Source organism: Pseudophryne corroboree, chromosome 5, assembly GCF_028390025.1.
Source record: "Pseudophryne corroboree isolate aPseCor3 chromosome 5, aPseCor3.hap2, whole genome shotgun sequence".
Lineage (NCBI taxonomy): Eukaryota > Metazoa > Chordata > Amphibia > Anura > Myobatrachidae > Pseudophryne > Pseudophryne corroboree.
In genome coordinates this window covers 774,510,596-774,530,325 of record NC_086448.1, presented here as the reverse complement: position 1 = coordinate 774,530,325, position 19,730 = coordinate 774,510,596, and the positions used below count along the sequence as shown (strand labels likewise).

Here is a 19,730-nt window from a genome sequence, read left to right as displayed (position 1 = left end):
TGAATGGAACCACACTTACATTCAGGCCGAGCAAACACCCAGCACAATCAGTACTTGTAGCATCGAAAACCTATTACAGCCTGATCTTACATCTAATAGTGGTGTCGCAGGGCTTTTTTTTCCCCTTCACTTTTTCGCTCGCTCAGATATCTTGTAACCAGCTGCATTATTCTATTGCGCAGTTAGGAAGCTGACTGCATTCTGTTTCTGATTTGTTCCAAGGATATAAGCAATCGAACGGTACGATTGCACCCTGAACCCACTGTTTTGAACGGTATCCGGTCTCTAGGTCGACCACACTTAGGTCGACAGTCATTAGGTCGACCACTATTGGTGGACATGGTTACTAGATCGACGTGACAAAAGGTCGACATGAGTTTATCATAATCTTTTGAACTTTTTCATACTTTACGACACAAAGCATGGTGAGTGAAGCGAGCCATGCGAGGGGACACGGTGCACTAATTGGGGTTCCAGGTCACTCTACGAAGAAAACGACACCAATTTTTTTTTTTTTTTTTAGAAAATTCATGTTGACTTTTTGTCATATCGATCTAGTACATGTCGACCTATTTTAGGTGTCGACTTAGTCACTGTCGACCAATGGTGGTCGACCTAAACACTGTCGACCTAAGTGTGGTCGACCCTATGAACCACCTCCGTTCTGAACGTATATAATGAATCATCTAAACTGCAAAAAGAGTGAAGAGGTCAAATGAGTCTATGGGCGATATTTATCTTCATAGTTACCTAAGAGCTTTAAGATTAGAATTCAGTAAATACAGATGGAACTTTTTCCCATGGGCATTCCCATTTGTGCCCTACACATGAAGATGCCACCTCTCTGCATTGCCTGACACTGGAACAGTGGTTTCCAAACGGTGTGCTGTGGCACCCTGAGGTGCCTAGGGACACTATCAGGGGATTGGTGGCCCATGACCAATTCAAATTATTTTTTTGAATCATAGAATTTTATTAGGAGAAATAAACAGAGTTAACAACACCCAGTAACAGAGGGAATAACAGTACAATAAATGTGTTGGGTTAAATTTCACGAGACTCGTCATATAGAATGTTATAGCAATAGAGAGAGAGCATCAGAAGAGTGTGAATCCAATACGTATAATCATCAAATCGTAGTAGGAGAGATGGAAAGAAGAAAGAGACCTCCGACGAGCCAGGGTCCCAGGTGATGGGGAACAGGGAAGAGTAGAGAGAGAAGAAAAGTACGAGAGAGAGAGAGAGAGAGAGAGAGAGAGAGAGAGAGAAAAAAGAAAGAGGAAAAAAAAAAAAAAAAAAAAAGATTGGGGGGGGGGAGGGGGGGGGGGGGAATGGACGGAACATCAGTTGCTCCCAATTTGAGTTACAATCTAGTTAAGTCCTGGTAGGGGTGAGTTTTGATATCTGTACCAAGGAAGCCAAGTGGAGTGGAATTTTTGTACTGTATTGTGTTGGAGGCTAGTGATGTATTCCATTTGTGCAATGGACCAAATCCTATTTGTTAGTGCCTGACGGTTGGGTGCGTCTGGTGCTTTCCAGTTACGCGCTATTTGGTATTTGACCGCACAGGAAATATGGAGGATCAGTCTATTTGAGTCTCTGGGTACCTGGTCCAAGGGGGCACAGAGGAGTAGGTTATTAGGTGAAAGAGGCTGCGTCAGGTCCAGTAGCTGGGCAAGGAGGGCACGGACCATGGTCCAGTAACAGGTGATCACTGGGCAGGTCCACCATGTGTGAAAGAACGTGCCCACCTGACCACAGTTTCTCCAGCAAAGGTTTGAAGTGCCAGGAAACATTCTATGCAGGCGGTCTGGAACCAAATACCATCTTGTATAGATTTTAAACGAATTTTCGCGGATGGCCACGCTGATGGAGCACTTGGAGACCGCGGCCCGGATAGTTTCCCATTCCTCGTCCTCGAGATGTCGTCCCAAGTCCGTTTCCCAGGCCTGTTTGTGAGGTTCAAGGGCGGGGGTTTCGGGAGACAAGATGGTTTTGTAAAGAAGAGAGATGACGCCTCTGTCAGTGGGATTATACAAGCAAAGCCTTTCAAAAGAGGAAGGGATTGGAAGTGGGAATGGAAGGTGTAAAGAGGAAATGTAGTGCCGTATTTGAAGATATTGGTAGTGCAGGGAGTTGGGTAGGCCATATGTAGTCTGTAGGTCAGAGAAAGATCTGATGGCGTGGGTTCCCGTGAAGTGATGGATCCTAGTGACACCAGCAGAGATCCGGGGACGGGCCATTGCTGAAGATAGGCCTGGTGGAAATGCCAAATTGTTCCAGATAGGGGTTAGGGAGGAGGGGTAAGTAGACAGTTTAAATTTTTTGTTCAGGTGCTCCCAGTTCCCGAGTGTTACCACTACAGTAGGTGTAGGGAGGCTAAATTGAGGGTAGCTTTTGCGATGAACCCAGGGCAAATAGGAGACCGAAGGGACGCCAATTAAATCGCTCTCTAAGTCGACCCATCGCTTAGTATGCTTCGGAGCGTGCCAAGCAACCAATTGGCTCAATTTAGTCGCAGCAAAATAACGCTGAAGGATGGGAAGGCCTAGGCCACCCAGCTGAGAGTGCTTGGCCAGGGTTTCTCGTCTGAGTCGGGGTTTTGTATGGTTTCAAATAAAGTCACCTAGTGAGGACTGAAGAGAGCGGAGGGTATGCGAGGGGATCTGAATTGGGAGCGTTTGTAATAAGTACAGGAGTTTGGGGAGTGCATTCATTTTTATGGCATTAATACGGCCAATCCAAGAGAGATAATAAGAGTCCCATTGGCGGATGTCCTTGAGAATTGAATTTATGAGTGGGGGGTAGTTAGCTCGGTAGAGAGAGTTGTATGATTTGGTTATGAGAACTCCTAGGTATTTAAGAGAATGTTTACGCCATGAGAATTCGAAGTTTGCTTGTAACAGAGTCTTGGTGCGCTTGGGGATATGTAAGGAGAGGGCCTCAGATTTTGATTGGTTGATTTTATATCCCGAGAGGTTGCCGTAGATGGACAGCTCTCGAAATAGATTAGGAAGAGAGATGGTCGGGTTCGTCAGTGTGAGGAGTATGTTGTCTGCGAATAGGGAGACAGTATAATGAGTGTGGTTAACGGTGATACCGGAAATATCTGGGTTGGCCCTGATGCGGCACGCGAGAGGTTCGATTATCAGTGCGAAAATGAGGGGGGATAGCGGGCACCCTTGTCTAGTTCTGTTAGAGATCGTAAAAAGATCCGACAATAGACCATTGGAGAGTACTGAAGCCGAGGGGTTGTGGTATAGGGCTTGTATGGCCTGAAGGAATTTACCTTGAAAGCCAAAGTGCTGCAGGGCTTGCTGCATGAAAGGCCAGGAAACCCTGTCGTAGGCCTTCTCCGCGTCCAGAGCAAGCGACAGAGATGGGATCTTGTGGAGGTTAATATAGTGAATAATGTCAATCGTGCGTCTGGTGTTATCGAGCGCCTGTCTGGACGGGACAAAGCCCACCTGGTCAGGGTGGATCAGGGAGGGAAGAATAGGATTGAGCCTGTTAGCCGATATTTTGGCAAAAATGTTGAGGTCTGTATTCAGTAGCGAAATGGGTCGGTAGTTAGTAATTAGATGGGGATCTTTATTTGGTTTTGGGATTACAGTGATAGTAGCCTTGGTGGTTTGAGAATGGAAGGGGGAGCCTTCTAATATTAGGTTAAATACCTTCACGAGGTGGGAGAGTAATGAAGATTGAAAGGTTTTGTAATATGACATAGGGAAGCCGTCTGGGCCAGGAGCTTTAGACGGTTTCTGGGATTTAATAGCGAAAAGCTATTTCTTCTTCAGAAATAGGCCTGTCCAAGCCCGAAGAAGTCTCTGGGTCTAAACGAGGCAGGTCGCACGATGTCAGGTAATCAGAGGCAGGCGGGTAGGTCGGGTCGGGATTGGGCGGTTGAACTGGGAGATTGTAGAGTCGCTCATAGTAAGTTTTAAAAAGGGAGTTAATAGTGGAAGGGTTATACTGGAGTGAGTCATTGTTATCCTTGATAGCTGGAATAGCAGATTGCGCTTTCCGAGCCCTCAGTCTGCTGGCCAATAAAGTGTCAGCTTTGTTGCTCTTTTCATAAAATCTTTGTTTCAGCCAACGGAGTGAGTGCTCAGTTTTTTCGGCCAACAAAGCGTTTAAGGCCGCTCTAGCAGTGGTAAGTTGTGCATAGAGAGGGCCGCTGTTTGTGTTGGGTTTCCAGATTGTGGACCTCTTCAGTGAGGGAGGTCAATTTTTGTTTGTGTTCCCTATTCCTGTGAAAGGCGTAACTAATGATGTGACCTCTTATAACGGCCTTGTGTGCCTCCCAGATCAATGGGGTACAAGAGGAGCCGGTAATGTTCAGGGTAAAATAGTCTACAAGAGCGAGTTTGATTTTTTCCTGGAATTGGGGAATTTTCAGCAGTGTCTCGTTTAAATGCCAGGTAGGTCGGGATGTCGGGGTGTCAAGGAAATCAAAAGGTGGCGGTGACAATGGAGTGGTCTGACCACGGGTTGGTGATGATGGTTGAGTCAGATATGTGTTTGGAGGCCAGGGTACTGCAGAAGAAGAGGTCAATGCGGGAGTAAGATTGGTGTGGGATCGAAAAGAAAGTGTAATCCTTGGATGTGGGGTTGAGGGCCCGCCAAACGTCGACGAGACCGGATTCCCGCGTGTGCTTGTTCAAAGCTCGGGATGAGGAGTCGCGGTGTAGGCATGACTGGTGAGAAGATTTATCTAATTGGGTATCTGGGGCAGTGTTAAAATCCCCACCTAGTATTAAATAGCCTTTCCTGATTTTGAACAGTGTGGAGAAGAAAGAGTTGAAGAAGGACGCTTGTCCAGAGTTAGGGGCGTAGACAGTGGCTATTGTGCATTCTAAAGGCGTGTACACATGGTGAGATTTATCTGTCCAATCTGTCTGGTGAGAACAAAAATCTGGCAATGGATGAGAGCAAATGACAATCAACCATTTTCTCCCAAACACTGGAAAATTGATTAAAACTATTGATTTAACACATTTTTCCAAACAAACTGATTTAACCTATTTGTTTGAACAACCATTGTCTATTTTCCAGTGGTTGGGAGCAAATGGTCTATTGTCATTTGTTCTCATTCATTACCAGATTTTTGTTCTCACCAGACAGATTGGACAGATAAATCTCACCATGTGTACACACCTTAAGTGTCCGAGTCTACCCGTTAAAATGACAAACCGCCCGTCTTTATCTGTGTGTGAGGAACCCAGAACAAACGGAATTTTAGAGTTTACCAGAATGGCCACCCCGTTGTGTTTGGATTGGCTCGAGGAGTATCAATTCAAATTATTTATGGTCAATGTAATAGGCAAAACCAATGCTGGTGGCTGTCAATCATAAAATATGTGGACAAACAGAAGCAAATCCAGTCCCTCACCACATAACTGAACCTAAGGATGACATATAAAACACAATTTACTTAATTTAATATTTTTTCTAGATTTCTCAATTATACCCCTTTTCCACTAGCTTAAAAAACACGGGTAAATGCATGGGGGCGCGCATTTACCCGTGTTTTTTTGCAAGTGGCAAAAACCCGGATCAAGTGACCCGTGAATCCTACCCGGGTAACTACCTGGGTAGGACACGGGAATGATCCGGGTAGGGTTGTAGTGTAAATGGAAGCCGCGTCGATGCGACACGGCTCCCGTTTACACTGTATGGATGGTCGGCGCTGGGAGATCATGTGATCTCCCTGCGCCGCCCCTGCCGCGTCACTAGCAGCGTCACCAACCCGGCAATATGCCGGGTTGGTGACTGCTGATGGGAAAGGGGGCTGAGCATAAGCTGCAGCCGGGTAGCACCCGTGTCAGGCTCCCGGCTGCGACCCGTGCTCATGGTTGGAAAAGGGGCATAAGAAACGTTTGGCCTAGGGGTCCTGTGACAACAATTCTGATACTAGTTTGGGAGCCACTGCACTAGGAGTATCAACATTCCGAGGTTGCCGTTTGGCAATCGCAAACATGCTCGTCTTGCCCACACAAACATTTCCGATGCCGCTCTGCAATACAAGTTTTCTCATTTGTTGCAGCGATGTTGGGATGGGATTGCAGGTGTGGGCTGTGCTATTTCGGGAAGTGGTCTCCTTCGCAGACTGGCATCCCGGCTGCCAGTAATGGCGTCTGTACCTATTTCCATATTTTTTACTTTGTACATGTTCATACAAAGATGTTTAACTAGATTTCTATGTATTACCAAAATGTTGGCTTAACAAACATAACGTTCTAAAATCCAGAGATGATATTTCAAAATAAAATGAATTCTCTACTGGCAGCGATGTTCCGCCAAAGTCTATCGCAGGAACAAGCTCTGAGCTGCAAAGTCTCACATGTCCCCTTTTGAAGGTTTGATAAATCTACAGCATAGAGAGCGCAAGCTTACCTCAAAGTCAGGGGAGAATGTAAAGAGGAAGGTTTCCCCGGTGCCATAAAAACCATCGCTCACTTTAAATGGTTCAGATGCTAATGCCCCAAAGATCTGCAAGACAAAACGCAAGTATTAGATCTGATGAGTCGCTGGCCTCATGACTTCATACTAGGGGACAGACTCCCTCGGTGACTTCTAATGATAACTTACAGTACGGGGGAAATTATTCCATAGTGTCTTCATAAGTAGTGAGGTCTTGACTTATATATATAAAGGAGCAATTATCATAGCCAACCCTTTTATTAGGTAAGCTGGGCTGGTTCTGTTATCAGTTATGGAATGTTGGCCTATGGGTGTAGGTAAAATAGATCGGCTCGTGCAAACAACTGGATTTATTTCAAACAAAAACTTGTGTGGGAATAAGAGAGAGTGATGTGCAACCTTACAGCACATAACACCAGCTGACGCATGCTTTGTTTTTATATATTTTACCAAGTTATATCATTTTATTGTAACCTATATGAAGAGCGCCTTCCCCTCATGCTAGAAGCCCTTACTAATGGGAGGAGACTACTGAAAGCTACATTCAGGCGATTCCACTAGGGGAAATCACCTGTGCATCGCTGTCTTTAATCACCAGGAGTACCGGTGTGTCCAAACCTAGCATTGTCCTGTATAGGGTCTTCAAGCTCATCCCGTGTTTTGCAGTACTGTAGACAAGAGTCCATGGGTAGCCGATTGTCCTAGGCGGGAGGTGCTTGGTGAGCTGTTGGAACAGTCACGCAACACAGATTAATACAGGTCACATATTTATGTGCAGCAAAATGCAAACGGTAAAAAATTGCTAACTGAAATATTTAAAAATAAATAAATAAAAAAAACAAATCCTCTAATAAAGTGGGTGGGTGTTGTAGTGTTCGGGAGTTATTCCTAGTCATCCAATCAGGTGCCACCTATTATTTCAGGCCAGTCAGATAAAAGCACTTTTTGTACCAGTGCATTTTGGAGGGCAACTGTACTATGCATACGTTTCTGGGAGGGAGCACCACCGCTGTGCTAGGGGAACCAAGTGAGGGAAAGACCATAGCAAATGGCTGCGAGTTACATATAAAACCGTATAAAGTACATACAGTATATTTCTGATGAGTTGTTACATATGAGGCATATTAAGTTGCCCTGGTCATCTAGTACGCAGAGACTGTGCCTTATTTCTTAGTCCAGTCTATGAGGACAGATCTGTTAACTACAGGAATATTCATTAAAGGAGAACAAAAATTGGGAAATGTGAATAGTAGGGAGAAATAGGAGGAGATGGGAAGGTGAATAGGGGGGTGGGGGATAGAGGGAAATGGGAAGGAGAATAGGGGGAGAGAGGGGACAAGGAGTAAGGGGTGAGATAGGGGGGGGGGGGGGGGGGGGGGGGGGGGGAGAGAAAGGGGGGGGGGGGGTGGGGGGGGGGGGGGGGGGAGGGGGGGGGGGGGGGGGGGGGGGGGGGGGGGGGGGGGGGGGGGGTGGGGGGGGGGGGGTGAGATAGGGAGAGACGGGAAGGGAGATGAAAAGGTGGATAGGGGAAGATGGGAAGGTGACTAAGGGGGAAATGGGAATGGGGAGGTGGAAAGGGGAATAATGGAGAGGAAAAGAGAGGAGATAGGGGAGGAATAGTGAGAGACAAGGGAGGGAGATGCGAAGTTGACTAGGAAGGAGGAATAGAGATAAAAGGGTGGGAAGGAAGATGAGAAGGATATAAAGGGAGAGGAACAGGGAGAGAGGGGAGGAACTGGGAAGATGAAGAGGATGGTTGGAAGGTGACTAGGGGGAGATGGGAAGCTGAATGAGGGGGGGGGTGGTGAATAAGAAGGAAGAATAGGGTAAGAGGAGAGAAATAGGGGAGTGACGGGACAGGGAGTTCAATTGGAACGTGAATAGGAAGGAAGAAAAGGACAGAGCGGGTTATAGAAAGAGATGAGAAGGTGAATAAGGAAGAGGAATAGGGGAGATGGTGTAGGAGCAGGGAGAGAGGATAGGCATAGGGGGGAGATGGTGGTGATGGAATGGAGGTACCGGGGAAGACAGAGATGGGAAGATAGTAGTAGAGAGAAGTAGCTAGGGACCCAGTGACTGATAGGTACCACATACTAGTTTATTTTTATAAAAATACACAACCTTTTCTATTTGGTCAACTTGGAGAAGCTGACTGGGGTCACTGAGATTCGGTCGGAAAGCTTCCGGTTCCAGGTCTGTCTTGATGCTTGTGGTTTGCTTGGAGCCGACGTCCTCTCTTGTTGCAATCTTTAGGAGACAGACAGATTAATGAGCACGTTACTGAAACCAGCTCAAAGATAGTTTGCTGGACAATTGCCATGGATCTGTATATAATTTTTGTCTCTACTTTGAAGGTGGTCCAACTAACCAAATGGCTGTTTACATAAAAGCATCCTCTTCCTGAGCAGAATAGTTGGTTCCCTACTAGTATTTAATAACCATAGGTGATGGACTTAACATACTTGAACATACACTTTCCTAAGACAGCTGTGTCCTGCTCCAGTGACCGTCTATGGGCGTATCCATCTACACCACAGTCAGCTGTCAAAAAAGGTCCGAATTAAGATTTTTTTTCCATTAAGAGAGGCCATCCTGCACAATGTATCCAGAATGGTCAAACCACTTTACTGTCAGTGAGGCAAAAGTTATTCTTGTGTGTAGAACTGGTTGGTACGTAAGCAAGAAAGAGATAACTTAGACACACAAAAAGTGCACAAGCGCCTCTAGGACAGGTCATGCACATTGTGAAATACACAACACTGAGATTTACAGAGAAGACATTCCGCACACCACATGCAAAGACCTGATTACCTACTGTACATAAGAAACGTACAGATAAATGATGTACGCTGCACTCCCTACAAAATATAATAATCTTCAAACTACTTACAGTACATACATACCTCTGAAGTCCTTCATCACGCTGCAAGTGGCCAGTGTAGGGAAAGTGGGTTCTTTTTTTTTTTTTTTTTAGAGTCAATTTGTATTAAGACCAAAAAGAAAATGAAAACAGAAACAAACAAAAATCCCATGCCTAAAACACAATGCAATGTCTCCCCCAAAACGGTAAGCGGTACACACATTAGCATGTTCCACCAACTGGAACTACATGTGACAGCTGAGATTCTGTGCTGCTTGTTAGTTTAAATTTCAAGTTCATGCACAGTATACCAAAGAAATTGCTATGGTACATTGTGCTTAAATCATTATATATATATATATATATATATATATATATATATATATATATATATATATATATAAAATTTTAATATTTTTTTTTTTAAAACAAAATAGTGTTGGATAAGTTTTGAATAGATGTTCTTGACCTAATTCAATCAATCATATAAAAAATAAATAAATTAATTTCTGAGATTTAAAAAAAACAATAAAAAAAATAAAACATTCGCCATTTATAGGGTCTATTCAATGCCTGTCGGAATTGTCGTCAAGTCGGAAACACTGCAGTTTCTGACTTTTTTTGGTCGAATCAGGATTTAACCTATTCAATGGAGTTGCCGGTTTTCCGACTTGTCGGAAAAAAAGTGGATCGGCGCATTAGCCGCGGATCCAAGTATTTTGTCAAATTTTCTGCCATTTCCAAAAGGTTTTTGGCCCGTTTTCGACAATGCTGATCAGACTTCAAAAAGTCGGATCAGCATTGCCAAAAACATCCAAAACCTGTCGGAAATGCTGGGTAATTGAATACTTCACCCATTCCAGTCTGGCTTCCGTCCTCTCCACTCCACTGAAACTGCCCTTACAAAGTATGCAATGACCTCCATGCTGCTAAATCTAAGGGACACTACTCTCTACTTATTCTACTTGATCTCTCTGCTGCTTTTGACACTGTGGACCATCCTCTTCTACTGCAAATCCTTCACTCCACTGGTCTGCGTGACACTGCCCTCTCTTGGCTGTCTTCCTACCTCACTGACCGTTCATTCTCTGTCTCCTCTCATGACTCCACCTCCCCCTCACTTCCACTAACTGTAGGGGTACCCCAAGGTTCTGTCCTTGGTCCTCTTCTCTTCTCTCTCTATACATCCTCACTAGGTAAGCTCATTAGTTCTTTTGGCTTCCAATATCATCTCTATGCTGATGACACCCAAATCTATCTTTCCTCTCCAGACCTCTCCCCTGCTCTCCTCACTCGTATCTACAACTGTCTCTCTGCTACCTCTTCCTGGATGTCCTAGCGCTTTCTTAAACTTAACATGTCTAAGACCGAGCTCATCATGTTCCCTCCCTCCCGCATAACCTCACCTCCTACAATCTCATTATCTATTAGTGATGAGCGGGTTCGGTTCCTCGAGATCCGAACCCCCCCGAACTTCACCCATTTTACACGGTTCCGAGGCAGACTCGTATCTTCCCGCCTTGCTCGGTTAACCCGAGCATTCCCCGAACGTCATCATCCCGCTGTCAGATTCTCGCGAGATTCGTATTCTATATAAGGAGCCGCGCGTCGCCACCATTTTCACTCGTGCTTTGGAGATGATAGCGAGAGGACGTGGCTGCGTTCTCTCAGTTTCTGTGTTCAGTGTGCTGCAAATATCTGTGCTCAGTGTGCTGCAAATATCTACGTTCTCTGCCTGAAAAACGCTCCATATCTGTGCTGCATTGTAGTAAATAGTAGGAGAGGAGGACAGTGCAGAATTTTGCGGACCACCACGGTACAGTAGGCCATTGCTATTGATAAATTACTGGCATATAATTCCACACATTAAAAAATGGAGAACAAAAATGTGGAGGGTAAAATAAGGAAAGATCAAGATCCACTTCCACCTCGTGCTGAAGCTGCTGCCACTAGTCATGGCCGAGACGATGAAATGCCATCAACGTCGTTTGCCAAGGCCGATGCCCAATGTCATAGTAGAGAGCATGTAAAATCCAAAAAACAAAAGTTCAGTAAAATGACCCAAAAATCAAAATTAAAAGCGTCTGATGAGAAGCGTAAACTTGCCAATATGCCATTTACGACACGGAGTGGCAAGGAACGGCTGAGGCCCTGGCCTATGTTCATGGCTAGTGGTTCAGATTCACATGAGGATGGAAGCACTCATCCTCTCGCTAGAAAAATGAAAAGACTTAAGCTGGCAAAAGCACAGCAAAGAACTGTGCGTTCTTCTAAATCACAAATCCCCAAGGAGAGTCCAATTGTGTCGGTTGCGATGCCTGACCTTCCCAACACTGGACGGGAAGAGGTGGCACCTTCCACCATTTGCACGCCCCCTGCAAGTGCTGGAAGGAGCACCCGCAGTCCAGTTCCTGATAGTCAAATTGAAGATGTCACTGTTGAAGTACACCAGGATGAGGATATGGGTGTTGCTGGGGCTGAGGAGAAAATTGACAAGGAGGATTCTGATGGTGAGGTGGTTTGTTTAAGTCAGGCACCCGGGAGACACCTGTTGTCCGTGGGACGAATATGGCCATTGACATGCCTGGTCAAATTACAAAAAAAAAAATCACCTCGTCGGTGTGGAATTATTTTAACAAAAATGCGGACAACAGGTGTCAAGCCGTGTGTTGCCTTTGTCAAGCTGTAATAAGTAGGCGTAAGGACGTTAACCACCTAGGAACATCCTCCCTTATACGTCACCTGGAGCGCATTCATTAGAAGTCATTGACAAGTTCAAAAACTTTGGGTGACAGCGGAAGCAGTCCACTGACAACTAAATCCCTTCCTCTTGTAACCAAGCTCCTGCAAACCACACCACCAACTCCCTCAGTGTCAATTTCCTCCTTAGATAGGAAAGCCAATAGTACTGCAGGCCATGTCACTGTCAAGTCTGACGAGTCCTCTCCTGCCTGGGATTCCTCCGATGCATCCTTGAGTGTAACGCCTACTGCTGCTGGCGCTGCTGTTGTTGCTGCTGGGAGTTGATCGTCATCCCAGAGGGGAAGTCGGAAGACCACTTGTACTACTTCCAGTAAGAAATTGACTGTCCAACAGTCCTTTGCGAGGAAGATGAAATATCACAGCAGTCATCCTGCTGCAAAGCAGATAACTCAGGCCTTGGCAGCCTGGGTGGTGTTAAACGTGTGTCCGGTATCCACCGTTAATTCACAGGGAATTAGAGAATTTATTGAGTTAGTGTGTCCCGGTACCAAATACCATCTAGGTTCCACTTCTCTAGGCAGGCGATACCGAGAATGTACACAGACCTCAGAAAAAGAGTCACCGGTGTCCTAAAAACTGCAGTTGTACCCAATGTCCACTTAACCACGGACATGTGGACAAGTGGAGCAGGGCAGACTTAGGACTATATGACTGTGACAGCCCACTGGGTAGATATATTGCCTCCCGCAGCAAGAACAGCAGCGGCGGCACCAGTAGCAGCATCTCTGTGAGGAGGGGGATGTACACAGTGAAAGGGGTGAGGAATCGGAGGATGAGGAGGAGGTGGACATCTTGGCTCTGTAGAGCCAGTTTGTGCAAGGAGAGATTGATTGCTTCTTTTTTGGTGGGGGCCCAAACCAACCAGTCATTTCAGTCACAGTCGTGTGGCAGAACCTGTCGCTGAAATGATGGGTTTGTTAAAGTGTGCATGTCCTGTTTATACAACATAAGGGTGGGTGAGAGGGCCCAAGGACAATTCCATCTTGCACCTCTTTTTTCTTTAATTTATCTTTGCTTCATGTGCTGTTTGGGGACTATTTTTTGAAGTGCCATCCTGTCTGACACTGCAGTGCCACTCCTAGATGGGCCAGGTGTTTGTGTCGGCCACTTGGGTCGCTTAGCTTAGCCATCCAGCGACCTTGGTGCACCTCTTTTTTTCTTTGCATCATGTGCTGTTTGGGGACTATTTTTTAAATCTGCCATCCTGTCTGACACTGCAGTGCCACGGGCCAGGTGTTTGTGTCGGCCACTTGGGTCGCTTAGCTTAGTCATCCAGCGACCTCGGTGCAAATTTTAGGACTAAAAATAATATTGTGAGGTGTTCAGTATAGACTGGAAATGGGTGGAAATTATGGTTATTGAGGTTCATAATACTATGGGATCAAAATGACCCCCCCCAAATTCTATGATTTAAGCTGTTTTTGAGGGGGTTTTTTGTAAAAAAACACCCGAATCCAAAACACACCCGAATCCGACAAAAAATTTTCAGGGAGGTTTTGCCAAAACGCGTCCGAATCCAAAACACGGCCGCGGAAACCAAAACCCGAAAAATTTCCGGTGCACATCACTATTATCTATTGATGGCACTACTATCTCCTCTAGCCCCCAAGTGCGCTGTCTTGGAGTAATCCTCGACTCCTCCCTCTCCTTCAAACCACACATTCAGCACCTCTCACAAACCTGCCGTTTTCATCTAAAAAATATTTCCAGGATCAGACCCTTTCTGACCCAGGATGCTACTAAGACTCTTATCCACTCACTGGTCATCTCCAGACTGGACTACTGTAATCTCCTCCTGACTGGCATTCCTAACAAACCCCTCTCTCCACTCCAATCTATCCTCAATGCTGCTGCCTGGCTCATTTTCCTCACCAAACGCACTACGTCTACCTCTCCTCACCTACTAGACCTTCACTGGCTCCCCTTCCCTTTTAGAATCCATTTCAAGCTTCTCACACTCGCTTACAAAGCCCTCACACACTCCTCTCCCACCTACATCTCTGACCTTATCTCCCTTTACACTCCCACCCGTCCTCTTCGCTAATGCACGAAGACTCTCCTGCCTACGGATTACTTCCTCCCACTCCTACCTCCAAGATTTTTCAAGTGCTGCACCACTTCTCTGGAATTCCCTACCTCTCCCCCTCAGACTCTCCACAAAACTTCAAACGGGCTCTCAAGACCCACTTCTTCACCAAACCCAGCCAAATCTCATCCTAAGCCTCTGTTCCACATTCTCTATGTACCCCATCTGTGTCACCCCTGTCTGTCTACCCCTCCCCTTTAGATTGTAAGCTCTCACGAGCAGGGCCCTCTTCTCTCAGGTGCTTATCCTTTGTCTTACTTTAATAATCTTCAACTGTACCACATCCAGCAGTCTTATGCCTGATACTTATTCCAGTGTCATCTGCTGATGTAACTTTGTTTATTTACCCTATACTGTCATCAACTGTAAGTTGCTGTTTTCCTGTTTGATTATTTATGTACTTTGTAATTAGGCGCTGCGGAACCCTTGTGGCGCCATATAAATAAAGGATAATAATAATAATAATAATAATAATAATAATAATAATAATAATGCACTGTCGGATCCTCTCTGTCGGAGATGATCCGACATGCATTGAATAGACCCCTAAGTGGCTAAGAGACCTATATAAAGGTCCTGGTATTTGTAGCTGTGCCATATAGATTAAATAGTGGTTCTGGCATGTAAAGATAATTGTTCTTACATCAATACAAAATAAATCAAATTAGTAACTGTTATATAACCGTCATCAGACACCACATTACAACATGTCCATAATATCACAATCGTTTATACAGGAGGAAACAGTTTGTAAACATATCCTCTGTGCCACTCATTTACCGACAAAGCATTTAAGTGCAACATTTGTATTGAGATATGGCAAACCATCAGCACTTTCCTTTTATTGGTTGCATTTTCCAAAACCAGAGATAAAAAAAAAAAAAAACAGTAAAACGTCTTTTCCTTACAGGAAACAGTGACAGCAGCTAGCAAGACCAATACACCAGCCAAGCATATAGGTAAATCGCTAGGTTTAAGCTTATTGTTATTATTTGCTATCTGTAACTGAATAAACTGTAAAATATTGAAGACAAAATTTAAGCCTGGCGCTTACAGTTTGGTCCTAGCTGGTATTAGAACCTGCAAAGTGCCACTTGAAAAAGGTTCCATGAGCCGAATCCGGCATGCTTGGCGTGGCTGCAAACAATAAGCTATACACTGTACTGCTTTCTTTTACTGCTGCTTTGTGGAATATATCTAAGCCAATCACAGGAGCCTGTCTTGAAACATGGAATGGTCACAGTAACTACTGCCCAGATAGCCAGAATCCGATTGGTTGCTATATAAATACCAGTGCAGAAGGTTTACATCCGTCTCGTTTTTTATTTTGTCCATGATGATAGTCTACAATTCTTAAATGAAGATTGTGCGCAGAACGTGCTAGTGAAAGGAATGCCCCGTAAACATTTGACTATCTCTATGATTACAAACGCACAATCAATGACGGGGCATTCCAGAGGTGAAGAACACACACAGAGAACAGGGGCAGCGCAACTGTGAAAGCAACCATTGTCCTGTAAGTACTGAGACGCACAAACCTCACAAATGAATACCCGGTTGCTCAAAAATATAATGAAGTAATAATAATGGATTGTACATTTGTTTTTTTCATATAATTTGCTTTCATCAGTCGGCATTATCACTGCAACAGAGAACACGCAGTTAAGAAGAAAAGTAGACGTTATATCGACGATCGAGAGATCGTACAACATGATAATGAAATGAGACACTAACTTTGAAATACAAAAGCAAAAACAGACAGAAATTACAGACAAACCAGCACACAATACAAATAAAAAGGTTAACACGGCAAAAAGCAAAAATCAGAATCTTTAAAAAAAGGGAAAGAAAAGGTTTAGAACTAATACGCTTTTGCTAAAATAAAAATCTAGCCGCTATCTTGTTTTTGGGGGAGGGGAGGTGCTATGAGACGGGTTCTTGTCAAGGTTTAGACTCCTAAACCATGGAAGAGAATGAGTTCTAGGTCTTGCTAAGGATGCTACAAAATCAAGTAGGTTTTTGCGTCCCGAGAACAGGGGTGAACTACTGAAGAGGGCACCTTGAGACGTCTGCAGAGAGTACGCAGCTCTTCGGTATTTAGGGCATCGATCCTGCGGTGGTACTCAGCCACTGATACTACCTGAATATGGAGACAGGAAGACAATAATTCTACGATAGTAGAGGGGAAGAAAAAGAAGTTAGAAGAAGCAACAGAAGCAACACACAAAATAAAAGAAAAGAAAACTGCAACAAAATATCTGAGGTATGGTTAACATGTATAATACTGTACAAAAAAATGGATGTCAGATGCCAAAATCCAATTATTCTGCTAATGACGGTCACAAAATCCACTGTGCTGTGGCCTACGTTTGATCTAAGAATTTGAACTGCTCTGATCAAGCAGAAAGTGTACTTTTTACAAGCATAACTGACCGCTGAACCTACAATCCAGGATGTATACTGCAGCTTGTTGTATTCCAGACAGATCTGCAGATGTCATCCTTAAAAATGCAACAATGCACAAGGCCAGCGGTGGAGAGTGAAACATCTTCTCTTAGACCCCACCCCCACCCCGCCCCCCCTAAATCGCAACGTCTTTCAAAAGACTAGTTTCCTGTTTTTCTATGCCAGAAGCCTGCTAAAGCCAGGCTCACCACACAAACCACATGTGTGCTGCTGACGATACAAGCACTTTATTATGAACCAAACGCTTTGCTGTAGATATACTTCACATCCCAAGCTGATGTTTAAAGGTCTGCTCATCAACAGTTCTTAATAATCACTGGGAAAGGGGCTGCAGTACACCACACTATCAATACCAACAGTGATGCATTAGGGCTTGCGGCACTACTATACTGGCTTATAGATTACGCAGATAAGCTGCCTATACACTGCTGAAGCCACACACGGGGCAGTTTGGGTTCTTGGAGGGCTGAGCATCTCAACTCTGTGACACTTGCAATCCTAGAAGCCTCCGGACCATCACAGCAAACAATTATGTAAAAAAGCTTGGACGATTGTAAGTAAATGACATGATCAGAGATGGAAAATGGCACGATGATGTGTGCACGGGAACTACGAGGGGTGAAACATTGGAAGAAAGACTATAAAAAGAAAAGGTGGAGGCATCACCCACAGTAACCAATAAGAATCTAACTATCATTTCCCTGAAGGCGCTAGTAGAAAGGATAGGCAGAATCCGATTGGTTGCTATGAGCAACACTTCCACTTTAAAATTTTCAGACAGTCTAGCAACTCTACAATGAAGGGTTGAACCAGGGCAGATGCCAAACACATTGTTCATAAAGAAAATTAAAGAAGATTAAATGAATGCCAGATTCCCACAGGATGAGAGATCCATGTGAAATCTGCAATCTGTAAACCAGGTTATATAGCGATATAGTTCTATATTCTTTTATTTATTTGTGAATTGGATCAGACCTGCACAATGTAATGCTCATCTTTGCAGCATCATGAGAATACCTACAGCAGATTGCAATTTACAGGTTTGGCTCATTTGATAGCAAAGCGAAACCGTTCTCACGTAAACTTGTCAAATAATAGAATTCAGCCAGACTGCAACACTTTCCTCTGCGTACTAAGAGGAGCAGCGGCTCTCCCAGCATTTGTGGAACTGCAAATTCTGGCATGACCTGCTAGCCACGGATACATGAAGTTCCACAGCAGCTGGAGAGTTAGATCACTAACCTGTACAATATGCTACAGTACATACATTATAAAGCATTTACAAAAATGATGAAGCCAAATGTGTCCCATGTCACAAACATTCACATTTCATCGTTTTTAGCTGGAAAAAACGACAACTGTCACATAACATGTAACTTTTTTTTTTTTTTTGCAACTGAACTTCCAAAGCCAATTAGTGAATATAAAAGTAAGAAATGGTTAATTAAAATAACATTCTCACATAATGTGCAGAGTCTTCGCTGAACTGATGGGACCAGTACACACACAGGGAATTACTAGACACACCAGGAAAGGTCTCAGCCCACAGGGCTTCCTATTCCGTTGCTTATAACAATTGCTCATCTGCAACAGCTGCAGACAAATATAGAATGGAATTTTATTTACTGCCATCCAACACACACACTCCATACTGACTGGCATGTTACACAGGCATTACCAAAGACACGTATAAACCACAAAAGCTTGTGCATCTTTATTAGTGTATTACAGATCACACTGCTTGCTTTCAAAATGCATTAAATTGCTGTAAAATGAAAAGGCTCCCAAAACAAGTGGAAAATACAGTGTGTGTGGGGGGGAGGGGAGGCAATTTCATTGTTCTCAAGATGCTGGCACTTTGAGGTATCCCTGGCCACAAACATCACATTTTCCTTTGAAGTCCACAGAGGTGCGCCGAAAAGTCTGCAGAATATTACTCAACCGTAACTCTTGACAACGGGCGCAGCAATACGCACATATGCTCAATGGCCACTTTATTAAGTATACCTGGCTGTTAATGCAAATATCTAATCAGTCAAACATGTGGCAGCAACTATGGGGGTAATTCTGAGTTGATCGCAGCTTCAAGTTTGTTAGCAATTGGGCAAAACCATGTGCACTGCAGGGGGGGCAGATATAACATGTGCAGAGAGAGTTATAGGCCCTACACACTGGCCGATTTTCTGTAACATATGAACGATCTCGTTCATAAATGAACGAGAACTCGTTCATATCTTTCAGTGTGGAGACTCCAGCGATGAACGATGCGCGGCCCCGCGCCCGTTCATCGCTGGTCTCCCGTCGGCTGTGCATGCAGGCCAATATGGACGATCTCGTCCATATTTGCCTGCACTTCAATGCAGCCGCGTGACGGGGGGAGTGAAGAAACTTCACTCCCCCCGTCACTGCCCCCCCGCCGCCGGGTCGCTCGTCGGCCGTCGGGCACCTCGGCGGCGCATCGTCTAATGAGTAGGGCCCATTAGATTTGGGTGTGATGTGTTCAATCTGCAATCTAAATTGCAGTGTAAAAATAAAGCAGCCAGTATTTACCCTGCATAGAAATAAAATAACCCACCGAAATCTAACTCTCTCTGCAAATGTTATATCTGCCCCCCTGCAGTGCACATGGTTTTGCCCAACTGCTAAAAAATTTCCTGCCGCGATCAACTTGGAATTACCCCCTATATGCATAATGGTAAAGAGGCTCAGGTGTTGTCCAGTCCACAAAACAAAATAGGGGAGAAATATGATCTAAGCAACTCTAATTGCTGGTGCAGACTCAGTGGTCGTCCAGCAGTTTCTCCAAAGGGCTGCTCAGATTGGCTTGCTATCATTGTATGAAGACTCATGAGCGCCCACTTTTGGGTAGTTTAAATGATCATTTTGACCTTGCTTGCTTTAGATGACGCATGATATCGCATGATATTGCTGATATTACCACTCAAAGCCACAATAAATATATTAACAAAATGTTCCTGGTCATGCAAGGAACCCAAAAGCAAAACAAACATCCACCCAACCCTATTTCTAAAAGATCTGCAAACTTATTTAAAACATTTAAAAAATGTGCAGAAGTTGCAGTTTTCAAATCACAAGCGGGGTCGGTTTCGATATACGGCCATCGCACGCTGA

The 19,730-nt window shown here is 44.5% G+C and overlaps 1 protein-coding gene across 7 annotated transcripts in view; it reads right to left on the bottom strand.

Annotated features, from left to right (window-relative positions):
- OXR1 (oxidation resistance 1) overlaps positions 1-19,730 on the bottom strand; it is an 864,461-nt gene that overhangs the window by 48,128 nt on the left and 796,603 nt on the right. For 5 of the 7 annotated variants that reach the window (XM_063924310.1, XM_063924311.1, XM_063924315.1 and 2 more), the window contains 4 exons: positions 16,192-16,272; positions 8,545-8,670; positions 6,995-7,147; positions 6,397-6,492 (listed from right to left, as the gene is read on the bottom strand). In XM_063924310.1, the coding sequence (XP_063780380.1) occupies positions 6,397-6,492; positions 6,995-7,147; positions 8,545-8,670; positions 16,192-16,272 (456 nt within the window). The remainder of the gene's footprint in view (positions 1-6,396; positions 6,493-6,994; positions 7,148-8,544; positions 8,671-16,191; positions 16,273-19,730) is intronic. The other 2 variants (XM_063924313.1, XM_063924317.1) reach the window with 1 other exon arrangement.